The following is a 12,485-nucleotide window of genomic DNA, read 5'->3' as shown; positions in this document are numbered from 1 at the left end:
ATGGATATAGATTTTAAAAGACGTGTTAAATAATGTAAGCTCCATTCAAGAATAACTCAAGAGCAGAAAAAGCCTACGTAGAAGAGTATGCCTCAGGCTACACAAACTACGTGGACATTTGCCAAAACGTCACAGTCCAGCGCCACCATGTAGACTCCAACACTGAAGCCGTTGTTGAGCTGTTGAAAAGCCAAGAAGAAACTATTTGTACCCATTTACCATTTCCTTGTGTCACCCAGTTCCAACCATTGACTTCAATGTGAAAGTTTAACATTAAGTGGTGTGCAACTGTGTTGGATAAAACGATTCTGTGTCCTTCCTCTGTCTCTTTTATCTGCTCACATACACAGGGCTGGATGCTTACATAACCATAACATTTAAGGCAGGCACAGTCTTACATGTCACACATAAACAAAACCTGATTAAGACCAACAGCCTCAGAGAGGGAGCAGAATGAGGTAAAAGCAGAATTCGAACAATCTTTTCTTCACTTGGTGTCGCCCTTAAGGTGAGCTGAGTGGAGCCCAGCTGGACAGTGAACGTCGTTCTGTGGCTTCCATTTGTATGAGTTGCATGGTTTGCAACATTTTATCATTTTCAGCAGTAAAGGCTGTTTTATACTTAACCAAATCTCATTATTTCTCAAGGTAATGACAGTATGGTCCTGAAACTAGTAAACGGACCCAGGTGGTGCACAGAAGGGAAAATGGGTGAAGTACAACAACTGTGCAGAGGGAGGAGACAATTTAGTAAACTATTTCCCACCCCAAAGCCACCCACCTGCGTGCAGACGAACGTTATCGTACAGCAACAAATTTATGAAGTAATTTTCAATTTTAAACTTTATTTAGCAATGGGTCAGAGCAGGAGTGAGGTGCATGTGATGTGCTTTTTATCAGCGAAAACAACGAAATTGGGCTGTTCAGACTGCTGTGAAAAAAGTCTATACGGCCAAAAAATAAAATAAAAAATCTGATTAGTGTTGCGTTTGCTTACTGTGAGTACACAACCTAAGATACTAGCAGTTTGGGAGCTACCATTTGACCAAAACACCTTTGAAAAGCTTATAGTTGACGGAGATCACTTCAACAACTCACATCTTCTATCTAGTTGGCAAACCTGCTGACCAGTAAATATGGAAAGATCTGACAAAGCCACGTTAAAGAAAATAAAGGCAGCAGTGAAGAATGGTGTGAAATGTGCAAAGCTCACTGATTTTTTTTTTCTCAAGAAGACAAAAGACTAGCACCTAGCGTAAAAACGAAGCTAATGTATCCACAATAAGTAACTAAGCTAAACAACTGTCTGAGCTTAATTATAGGTGATGGCTAGTAATACATTTTTATGTATTTAAAATAGTCTAAATACAGGGACATAAAGGTTGTTTCTATTTCTATTCTATTCATGTCATGAGAAGTGAATGCTGCAATCCTGCTGGGTTTCCTTACGTAGAAAGTTTTTTTTTTTATTAATTTGAGTAATGAATTGAGTTTAATGCACTGATTAATGACTAAGATGAATTGTAATGCATGTATGTATGTATTTACTTTTATTTTTTGTAAAGTACCCTGTGATGGCATTTGTTGTGAAATGGTATATAAATACACTGAATTGAACTGCTGTTTCAAAGAAGAGTGATCAATGCAGACAGCTTTCAGGAACTTGTTTTTTGTTGTTGTTGCTTTTGCAGCTTGGTAAAGCACATTTCACCAAATATTAGTATCATTTTGAACAGGCATAACAGCATTAAGTTTAGAGCTCTAACATATGTTTTCTGTTTTGAGTGATTTCAATAATTTTCATAATTTGGCTTCAGAATAAAAGTCTGGTGTAATTACAATGCAAACTTTTATTTTATAAATAAAATAAAAATAAACTTTTATTTTTATAAATAAAATAAGTACCAAGCATATAACAAGATTTATATTCACTTCAGAATGGCAGGACTTTGAGTTAACACTTTCTGAATTAGCAAGATACTGAAGAACAAATTCCATTAGCAAGTCTTTAAAAATGTCAATATGTTTTAAAACAAGCAGAACATTCAGCAGGTCAAGTCCAGAGAACTGTAAACTCTTTATCATATACAGTAGTAAAGAAGATTGAATACCAGCAGACCCCTCATACCACATTTAGTGTTTGTCTTATTACATGTCAAAGCCTATCTTTGTGGTGGTTGACATTTTCTGTTTCTGTTTTATTGCCTAGAAGTAATTGAATTAGCATTTGTACCTCGAAAAACACCATGAAAACCCCCCAGATTGAAACGATATTTGAGCTGCTGATGATGCAAACTTAAGTTTTTACACTAATAGAAACATGCAACAAGATTGGTTTTCAGTGTGATCTTTTGTTTATTTCAAGATGTTGCGCCACAGACATTTCAAAACTGCAGCATCTTACAAAGCAAAACATGAGCTGTCGACTGTTAGTATGTACCAAGAAGCGCTTGACAAGAACAGTTTTTAGAATCAACTTTTCAATAAATATATAAATAGAAGACAATGGTTTCCTTCAGTATTTCTGTAAATCCTGTGTTGTCACTTTTGTTCTGATGAACATGCACAAGAACTGGTTAGGTGTCGCTCCACTCTGCAACCTCAGCACCTATAGGGCAGCGCCGGCTGTCCCATCTTCACCGGGTGGACCAACCCCAGCAGCACTCTTTCCCCCCAGTCAAACAGCTTGTTCAGAGTAATCCTGGATGGTGATAACAGGCGTCGTTCCTTCTCTTCAGCTCGGCTGGACCCACCGAGACGGGGACTCCGCTCTGGGTGGGGGACGCTGTGGACTGGGGACGCTTTCACCACTGATTGTGGGTGGCTGCTCGCCAAAGAGGGCGGGCAGAATCCCAAGGGCGTCAACGAGAGCGTGAGGCTTTTACGCTTCTCCAGGAGAGAAGTACAACCTGATGGGAATTGTAGTTGTTTTGGTAGAGGTTCTCTGGACTCACAGAGGCTCGATGCTGAAGCGTCGCATGGCTTTTGGTTACATTGTTGGTTTTGACACACTGTCAGGTCAAAGGTCCAAGGTCCTTGCTTGTTACCACTGTTATGAAAGAGCGATTTTCTCATCTGAATTATTGAGTCTTCTGTGGTGGTGTGGACACAGCGGTTCCTGTTCTGACTGCACAGTAATCTGGTCCCTCTGTCCTTTGTGGACGGTTGCTGATTCTCGTGCTGCTGCCTGGTCATATCACAGCTGGACGCCTTCTGGTTCAGGATGCCTTGGAAGTGCTGCAGCTGACCCAGGAAGTTGAAGTTTGGGGAAATGGAGGGCCGACGCTCTTTTACAAATCTGATGAGGGGACAGAAAAGATTTGGGTTAGACTGATTGTTACTTTTTTACATGTGAGCTCCTGTAAGAAAGAGAAATAAAAAGCTGTAAAACTTTAGTTGGGATGCCGTCAAATGGAACTCCAACCCTTTGGACTTTAGTCAAAACGCCGTTTGACAAGGACTCTAACCTCTAGATATAGCTCTTTTAAAATTCATTTACATTTCTGTTATCATGTATTAAAACGTAAAACGGTGAGAAAGAGAAATAAAAAGAAATCAATAAACTGATAAGGAGAAAAGATAAAAACATTAAACAGTGAGAAAGAGAAAGACATTTTGAAAAAGATTAAGTCAACCGATGCCCTGACAGAGAAGAGGATCTCCATATCTGAGGAGTGGGTCTCCCTCCTTCAAGATCCAACTCTCCACTCAAGGTACTCTTCCACAAAAATTGTGGAACATATTGCAAAAAAAAAAAAAAAATTAAATGTGGACAAAATTATGTTTCTATATAAATCCTACAACATTTTTTAAGCCAACTATTGTACAAAGTTTGTGTTACATGAGAGAATGGAGCTCCACTCAGCACGTTGTGGGCCGAGATTAGTCCAAATTCTGATTCTGTTCAGGAGATGCTGGCTAAATGCTTGACATTAAAAACAGCTTTTTAAATCCACTGTTACTCCATGACAACATATTTTACAGGACAATAAATTGGCTCAGAAACAATTGCTATAAACAATAATGTTTTCAGGCCATGTTCAAGTAATATATAGATAAAGGTATAATAATGCAAGTTTGCCTCTCAAAGACCAATAAACTTTAATTTTGTACAAACACTCCACTGGAACTGGAAGATATTTGAAATATCCAAAATAAAACATAACAACCAAACAACAATAAATTAAAAGCAAATGAAATCTACACACAACCAAAGCAATGCAAAAAATGGATTAGGAAGTTTCTCTAAACAAGATTACCCTTCAAAAAATATTAATAGTCTAAATGGACATTATTAAGATCATTTTAATTTGATGCAATAAATTGCTTATTGCGATAGGTTTATACTGCATGAACATGAATAAAAAGCACACCAAAGTTTCATCCAACAGCATAGAATTTTTTTTCCTTTTCTAAAATAATATTCTCTGCTTACTTCAGCCCTTAATCCAAGGCAGCTGTGAATTTGTGAGCCTAATAAAATGTGTGCAATTTGTACACATTTTATTTGGTAAAATGTGTTAATTCTTAACTGTGTAAAGGTCTGGAAAAATGAGGATTTGAGGTCCTACCAACTCCCTATTAGTGGGTATTGTACCCAAGATCATATTAGTTTACTTTCTATTTTTGGGGGGTTATTTGCAGAGTTCATTTGTATGTTAATTATTTTGTTAGCTTTTTTTAAACCAGAACAAGAGCAGCATTAGGAAACAATGGAAAGACCTTTGTGTGCTTGCTAAACTGGGATAAATAAACTGTGAAAACAACCTCCAAGTTTTTTTTGGAAACTGGACTTATTTTGCCTGCGAATGAAACATCACCAGAGTACAGCAGTGGCTCCTGGATTGAACTTCTGTAAGATGTTTGATTGTCACTATATTCCTCATTTTTCAAAACCCATAGTTCAGGCATCTAAAGTAAGATAGTGATACTTAATTGAAGCTCAAGGCCTGCGTGCTGTACCTGTAGGCATGGTCCAGGTCCATTTCCAGGCTGTACATGATGTAGGCCACAGCCAGAGCCGGGGAGCGGGAGATTCCTGCAGCACAGTGCACCAACACCGAGGCCCCAGAGGACATGGCTGAATCTACACACACCACACCATGGCACATAACCCTCATACTGTATTAGCATGGCTAATCCAACTAGCGCAGTTAAGACTGAAGAACCAGTCAACAAAGAAAACTATGAAGCAGATGTTTAGGGTGAGAAAGGTGGGGGGAGGCGGTCCTGACCTATGAAGCTGAGAGCCTGGGGGATCCAGGGCAGCAGGTCGTCCCACAGGGAGTCATCGATGGGAATGCGCAGGAATCTGGAGCAAGGCAGAAAAGATGGCTGGGGGCTGCAGCGGCTCACACTCAACACGTAGGAAATACCCAGAGAGGCCAGTCGATCCTGAACACACACATTTTCTAATATTACTCTTTCTGAACTTTAATTCAGAAAGCTGCTTCAGTGCATTTTCTTAATACATTCACATCATTCTCCATGAAAACATGAGAAATTCCAAGACACCAAGTTAGTGTAGATTTGGTGTCTCCTCTGTGTGTTTTTGTTTACTTGTTTTAAAATGTGGGGAGGCTGGAATTCTATTTTTGTTGATTATTTATTTATTTATTGCTAAAAATATATGTGGCGAAGATTAAGATTTAGACACAATCCTGGTCTAATATAGCTGATTACTGACTTACTGTAAATACAACCCATAGAAGGAACAGATTAGAATCAGACTATTTTAGACATGGCATGTATAGCATCTTTTATATATACTGCAATTATGTATATGATTTTTATTTTTATTTACTTCATGTAGGTCAGCAAAAAATTTCACATGCAAAGCAATCAGTACAAGATGGAGTCAAGCAACTTTCAGCCATAACATTTTTGGCTTTAAAAAATTGAAATCAGATATGTATCATTATTATTTAGTCTGATTATTTAATCGGACAATGAGATCATGGAGGCGTGACCAGGGGAGAAAGTAGTTTTAAATTCTTGGAGGTACTATGACAAAAGTATATATATATACACTGCTCAAAAAAATAAAGGGAACACTCAAATAACACATCCTAGATCTGAATGAATGAAATATTCTCATTGAATACTTTGTTCTGTACAAAGTTGAATGTGCTGACAACAAAATCACACAAAAATCATCAATGGAAATCAAATTTATTAACCAATGGAGGCCTGGATTTGGAGCCACACACAAAATTAAAGTGAAATGTTCCCTTTATTTTTTTTGAGCAGTATATATATATATATATATATATATATATATATATATATATATATATATATATATATATAAAAATTCCCCTCTCACCCTCCGTGGGTGGTCTCTTTCATCCTCTGAGCTTGGGTCCTCTACCAGAGGCCTGGGAGCTTGAGGGTTCTGCGCAGTATCTTGGCTGTGCCTAGAACTGCACATTTCTGGACTGAGATGTCTGATGTTGTTCCTGGGATCTGTTTGAGCCACTGCTCCAGTTTGGGGGTGACTGCCCCGAGGGCCCCGATGACCACAGGCACCACTGTGGTCTTCACCTTCCAGGCCTTCTCCAGTTCCTCTCTGAGGCCCTGGTATTTCTCCTGTTTCTCATGCTCCTTTTTCCTGATGTTGTGGTCACTTGGTATTGCTACATCCACCACAACGGCTTTCCTCTGTTCTTTATCCACCACCACAATGTCCGGTTGGTTCGCCATTACCATCTTGTCTGTCTGGATCTGGAAGTCCCACAGGATCTTAGCTCGGTCATTCTCCACCACCTTTGGGGGTGTCCCCCATTTTGACCTCGGGGCTTCCAGTCCATATTCTGCACAGATGTTCCTGTACACTATGCCCGCCACTTGGTTATGTCGTTCCATGTACGCTTTCCCTGCCAGCATCTTGCACCCTGCTGTTATGTGCTGGACTGTCTCAGAGGCCTCCTTGCACAACCTACACCTTGGGTCTTGTCTGGTGTGGTAGATCTGAGCCTCTATTGCTCTGGTGTTCAGGGCCTGTTCCTGGGCAGCCAGGATGAGGGCCTCTGTGCTGTCCTTGAGTCCAGCTTTCTCCAGCCATTGGTAGGATTTCCTGATATCAGGAAATCCTACCAAAACATGGATCTGTTGGAATATATATATATATATATATATATATATATATATATATATATATATATATATATATAGAGAGAGAGAGAGAGAGAGAGAGAGAGATAGATAGATAGATAGATAGATAGATAGATAGATAGATAGATAGATAGATAGATAGATAGATAGATAGATAGATAGATAGATAGATAGATAGATAGATAGATAGATAGATAGATAGATGATCTGGTATTTTGTATTTTTATCTTTTTATTATCTTTTATGTTCTTTGATAATCATTATTCTTTTTATTATCTTTTAACTTGTTCTTTGCTTTATAATTTGATATAAAACTTATTCTGCTCAGATTATTGTGCTCATACGGATCACGTGAACAGGGCGTGCTTGGCTCTGGTTGACTTGGGTTGGGCTCTGATTGGTCTGCTGGTTCACGCTCTCAGCCCATGATTGGCTCATGGTCGGAGAGCGGCTACCTCTGATTGGATGGCTCGCCTGCAAGGATGGAGATGGCCACTCCCCCTTTGCACGCAGGCATCCCTTTGTTTAAGAGATAAAATACGAAAAAGCCCGCGGTTTTAGTCAGAGTCTGCTGTGGGTCGCGTTCGAATGCCCAGCTACGTTGATGCTGCCGCTTGTCTCTAGGCCGAAGGCTCTCCGGCCAAGTTTCACGAGGTAAGCGCTGGTAACTTGAATGAATCGAGCATCACGTGTTTAGTCATAGAGTGTTTTGTACTGTATTCTGTGGGGAATAAATCGAGCATATTTGTTCTAGCAGTAACAGTGTTTGATGCATGTTATTTTGCTGTAATCTGTGGGGAAATAAATCGAGCACATTTAATTCTAGCAGAAACAGCGTTTGGTTTCGTTATTGCCGCCGATCTCCTTCGACCCTGATTTAAAATTTCATAAAACAATAGATAGATAGATTTTGTCATAGTACCCCCAAGAATTTAAAACTACTTTCATCCCTGGGAATCACCTCAAACCAGATGTTGAACTGGATTTTATTTCAATGTCATTTGTGAATGTTAGAGCCTCATTTTCAACAGTTTAGCTATAAAGGTTGAAAAAGGTTATGATTTTGGAGAAAATCTCATCAACATCAATATTTCCACTAAATAAGAGGCAAAAAAGTAGTTTGATACAGGAAAAGCCTCTCAGACTCTGGGCTCAAAGCGAGATGCCCAAACTATCCATCCGCAAAAAGTGGGTATGCAGCGCTGCACCAGAGGGGGCGTCAAAACCCCATCTGGAGGGGGCGGCGCCCCGATGATGCCTTCGCATATACTTCACCGCGCCCTTACGCTCCTTCACCTCGCGCACATGTAAATGTAGCGAGTTTTACCTTTCACGTGTCTTCGTCTCGGGGGAGCGGTAAACATACGTCGCTCATACGGATAGAGAACAACCGTATGTTTTCTACGCTCCTTCACCCTTACGTACCTTCCTTGGGGGGGTGCGATTTATGTGTTCGCATCCACCTGAATAATATGTAGTTGCGCCCCTGCATCCATCCATCCATTTTCTATACACCCTTGTCCCTAGTGGGGTTCGGAAGGGTGCTGGTGCCCATCTCCAGCGAAATGCCCAAAGTATTTTTTAAAAATATTAGACAATTAATTTAATTTCACATAATTATTGCGGTAGAAGTCATTTGTTTGTTAACTACTTAATGAAACATATTTACTGTGTTTGATGTCTGTTGTGAATACTCACAAAGAACGAGGTAATTAGTCCAAGTTTGTCGTTTATTGAATGTTCAGAAACTACAGCGGCTGTAAAGAGCCACAGCAAAGGTAAAACAACCTGAACAGGTGATCAACTCTAAACCACTAGCACCTTTTTATTCTCCGTCTCTCTTTGTCATTTAAGCACACCGGTTGCCATGGCAACATAACATTCAGTCCCTTACGATATTAGGTTTTCTGGCTTGATATTTGTAAAGGATAGTGGGTGAAGATTCATTTCTGTACATTTTCTTTCTTTTTCATAAAAAAGTCCTACTGACCATTTGAGTGTGATATATTGACACAAAAACATCTACAACTTACTACAAGGAGTGGAGCGGTCCACCCCCACCATTTACATGAGTGGGATGTCCCAAACACACAGCCACTTCGCTGTTGGCTTGTTGGCAAAAGATGTTAATTCAATGTTGAATTGCCATCATGTGCAATCTGGGCAGGTGCAGAGCTATGGGGGGGTGGGGGGGGTGGGGGGGCGGTTTCAAGTCGCTTAAATATCTGATTATAGACTGAGAAAGTCTACCGCCTGTTGAGAAAGGTCTATTTAATGTTAAAGTTACTTTCCCTCAATGGAATATATACTAGTCAGTTCCAGTGACCGTTTCACTCACGGTTTAGCCGATGTGTTTCCTGGGTAAAGATCAAACAAAAAACACAGACCAACCTCCCCGCCCCTCGCTCAACAGTTTCTGGTAGCGCAGGCGATAAACATCAGGGGCCTGGTGATTCGTTAGGGGTCCGGTAATTAGCCCCGCCCCCCGGCCCAACGCTGACTTGTTCCGCTAATGAATCTGGGTACAGAACGGAATCACAACTCAGTGTTGTCAACACATAGTGCTTAAGTTAAAACGTGATTAACCCTCACCTAAAAGGGGTTGTGCTGTGGTGGCGCAGGGGTTAAGCACAAACCACAATCAAGGCCTCAGTCCTCAACGCAGCTGTCACAGGTTCAATTCCTGACCTTGGCAACCTTTGCTGCATTACCCACCTTCCTGTCAATTAACTATCAAATAAAGGCCACTAGCCAAAACAATCTTTTAAAAAATAAAATGTGAAAAATGAAAAACCCTCACTTAAAATTAAAGTTTCACCCGATTGAGGGGTAGATGGGCCCAGGTGGGGGGAAAAGAGGTGTGTGTGTGTTTTTGGCAGGTGGAGGGAAGGGGGTTGGGCGTTTGAATGGCAGGCGGTGGTGAGGGGTGCAAAAAACACCTGAACACTTTGATTACTAGTTTTTCCCCAAACCTTATCCTCAAGGCAAACTGACCTGCATGCTTTCAGTTCAGCAAAACCTTGTTAATCAAATGTTAATTAAAATCATGTGTGCTGAATTAGGGAAATGCCTAAAACTTGCAGGGCAGTGTGCCTGGTGCCGGTGCTGAAAAACACTGGATTCGATGTGGCATTTCAATCAATGAATGTTAATTGGCTAGAATTGAATGGTTGTTTGATGGTTGATCCAGCTTCTGTCGTTGACCTGAACCATACATGCAGCCTTTGTGATCATAATTCAACATTGAATTAACATTGTGTGCTATCTGGGTAGTTCTTCCCCAAACCTTGACGTCAATCAAACTGACCTGCGTTTTTTCAGTTCAGCAAAACCCCGTTAATCAGACGTCAATTAATAGCATGTGTGTTGAATTAGGGAAATGCCTAAAACTTGTAGGGCCTGGAGGACCAGTGCTGAAACACACTGGATTCGACGTTGGCATTTCATTTATTTGATGTCAACCACAAAACAACATTGATTCAATGACACAGTTTCAACATTAGTTAATTGGCTAGAATTGAATGGTTGTTTTATAGTTGATCCACCATCAGTTGTCGACCTCAACCAAACATGCAACCTTTGTGATGATAATTCAACATTGAATTAACATATTTTCCAACAAGCCAACAGCAAAGCAGCTGTGTGGTTGGGCTATCCCACTCATGTAAATGGTGGGGGTGGACCGCTCCACTCCTTGTAGTAAGTTATAGATGTTTTTGTGTCAATATATCACACTCACACAGTCAGTGAGAATTGTTATGAACAAGTAAGAAAATGCACAGAAAGGAATCAGCACCCACTATCCTCTACAGTGCTTAATTTAAATGTGATAACCCCCGCTCAGTAATAAAATACTCTGACCCAGAGCGCTGATGAGGAGGAGAGGAGGGGAAGGGGTGCGGCAATACATCTGACATTGATTCAATATTGATCAGATGTTGATCAGACATCGGCATTTCAGTCATTAGATTTCAACGACAAAACAACATTGATTCAATGACACAGTTTCAACATTGGTTACTTGGCTAGAGGTGGATGGTTGTTTGATGGTTGATCAACCGTCATTTGTCGTCTTCAACCAAAAATCAACCATTAATCAGACTTCGGCATTTCAGACATCAGATTTCAACCACAAAACAACGTTGATTCAATGTCACAGTTTCAACGGTTTGATTGGATGGTTGTTTGATGGTTGATCCACCGTCATTTGTCGACTTCAACCAAAAATCAACGATTCTAACTATTTTTCAACGTTGATTTAACATCATGTGCTATCTGGGTTGCTATTAGTTGTGCTTTCTTATCTTTATTTATCTTATGATTTTGTGATGATATTGTCCGCTCCCATTTTTGAATAAACTTTGAAACTGATCCACAGATGAAGGCATCCATTATTACTGCCGTAAACAATGACATGCTGTATGTCTACCTTCTTCTGCACGTGTGGGTCGCTAAACCACACACAGAAGTTTGATTGTACTTCCATTAGTGACCAAACAAATAAAAAATCGGAATTGAACATCAAAGCCTGCTGTGTGACCATAGCCTATGATTCAAGGTGTCCCCCCACCCTCACTCTTCTCTCCCTCCACTTCTGGCTGCCCCTCTAAGAACTTTGTGGATGCGCCGCTCTTAGCGGCACCAGGCACTGTGCAGAATCGATGTTTTGGTTCTTACTTGCGTCACGTCGCGCTCAGCTCCGAGGTAGAGCCACGGCAGGATGACGGACAGCTGGGGTCGCTCTGCCTCTGCGTCTCGGGACCAGACCATCTGCAGTGTCACAACATCTAAGTTAAATGATGGCTTTTATTCTTTTTTTAAAAGCAGAATATTATTCATGCATCATCTTCTTAGTCGCTAGGATTATGAGTAGCATGAATAAATGACGCAATTCACGTTTTTCCTTCTTAGATCAGAATGAGGATTATTGAGCTTTTCCTGTAGCTATCTTAAACAGCAAGCAAATTATAAATAGTCACTGTTCTGCTGGTCATTTCCCGCATGCGTAAAGATTATTTTTAAAACAAACATTGCTTACTGTGTGTGGAGCGTCTTCCTCTTGAAGCAGCAGGAGCCTCCTCTCTGTTTGCAGGCTGATGAACAAACTCACAGTCTGCAGCAGCTGCCTGGAAACTGGCTCCTCTGACTATGCTCTGCTTCTAAGTGATGAGCTCATCCTCTTTCCACAAATAGAGCAGCTATGGGTGATGTCATCTTTAGCCTATCAACGTGCTTCCACACGCGCAGGCGCACCGCCTCAAACTCTTGCAGGAAAGAGTTAATCTGACAAACACCAGAGTCTAATTTATTGAATTTGGTTTTAGTTCTCGTCATCCATTCCATCCCGCACGGATTTATGGAGCTGTGGAGCTC

At 40.6% G+C, this 12,485-nt stretch overlaps 1 protein-coding gene across 1 annotated transcript; it reads right to left on the bottom strand.

The window, feature by feature from the left end:
• Positions 1–2,334: 2,334 nt before the first annotated feature.
• Positions 2,335–12,349, bottom strand: LOC148157821 (uncharacterized). Its single transcript, XM_088007998.1, has 5 exons — positions 12,151–12,349; positions 11,790–11,882; positions 5,234–5,393; positions 4,962–5,085; positions 2,335–3,297 (listed from the first exon to the last, which is right to left on the bottom strand). The coding sequence occupies exons 2-5, from the start codon at positions 11,880–11,882 to the stop codon at positions 2,601–2,603; spliced, it is 1,074 nt and encodes a 357-aa protein (XP_087864124.1). The 5' UTR covers positions 12,151–12,349; the 3' UTR covers positions 2,335–2,600.
• Positions 12,350–12,485: the final 136 nt, after the last annotated feature.

This window comes from Poecilia mexicana, unplaced genomic scaffold (assembly GCF_051168715.1).
Source record: "Poecilia mexicana isolate PSO_F unplaced genomic scaffold, ASM5116871v1 scaffold_8, whole genome shotgun sequence".
Lineage (NCBI taxonomy): Eukaryota > Metazoa > Chordata > Actinopteri > Cyprinodontiformes > Poeciliidae > Poecilia > Poecilia mexicana.
This window is presented reverse-complemented; position numbering and strand designations above follow the sequence as displayed.

Coding starts and splice junctions, on each gene's coding strand:
- LOC148157821 (XM_088007998.1), bottom strand. CDS start 11,882: ATGGTCTGGTCCCGAGACGCAGAGGCAGAGCGACCCCAGCTGTCCGTC. Junction 5,394..11,789: donor CTGAGCGCGACGTGACGCAA/GTAAGAACCAAA, acceptor GTGTGTGTTCAG/GATCGACTGGCCTCTCTGGG. Junction 3,298..4,961: donor GACCTGGACCATGCCTACAG/GTACAGCACGCA, acceptor TCCCCTCATCAG/ATTTGTAAAAGAGCGTCGGC.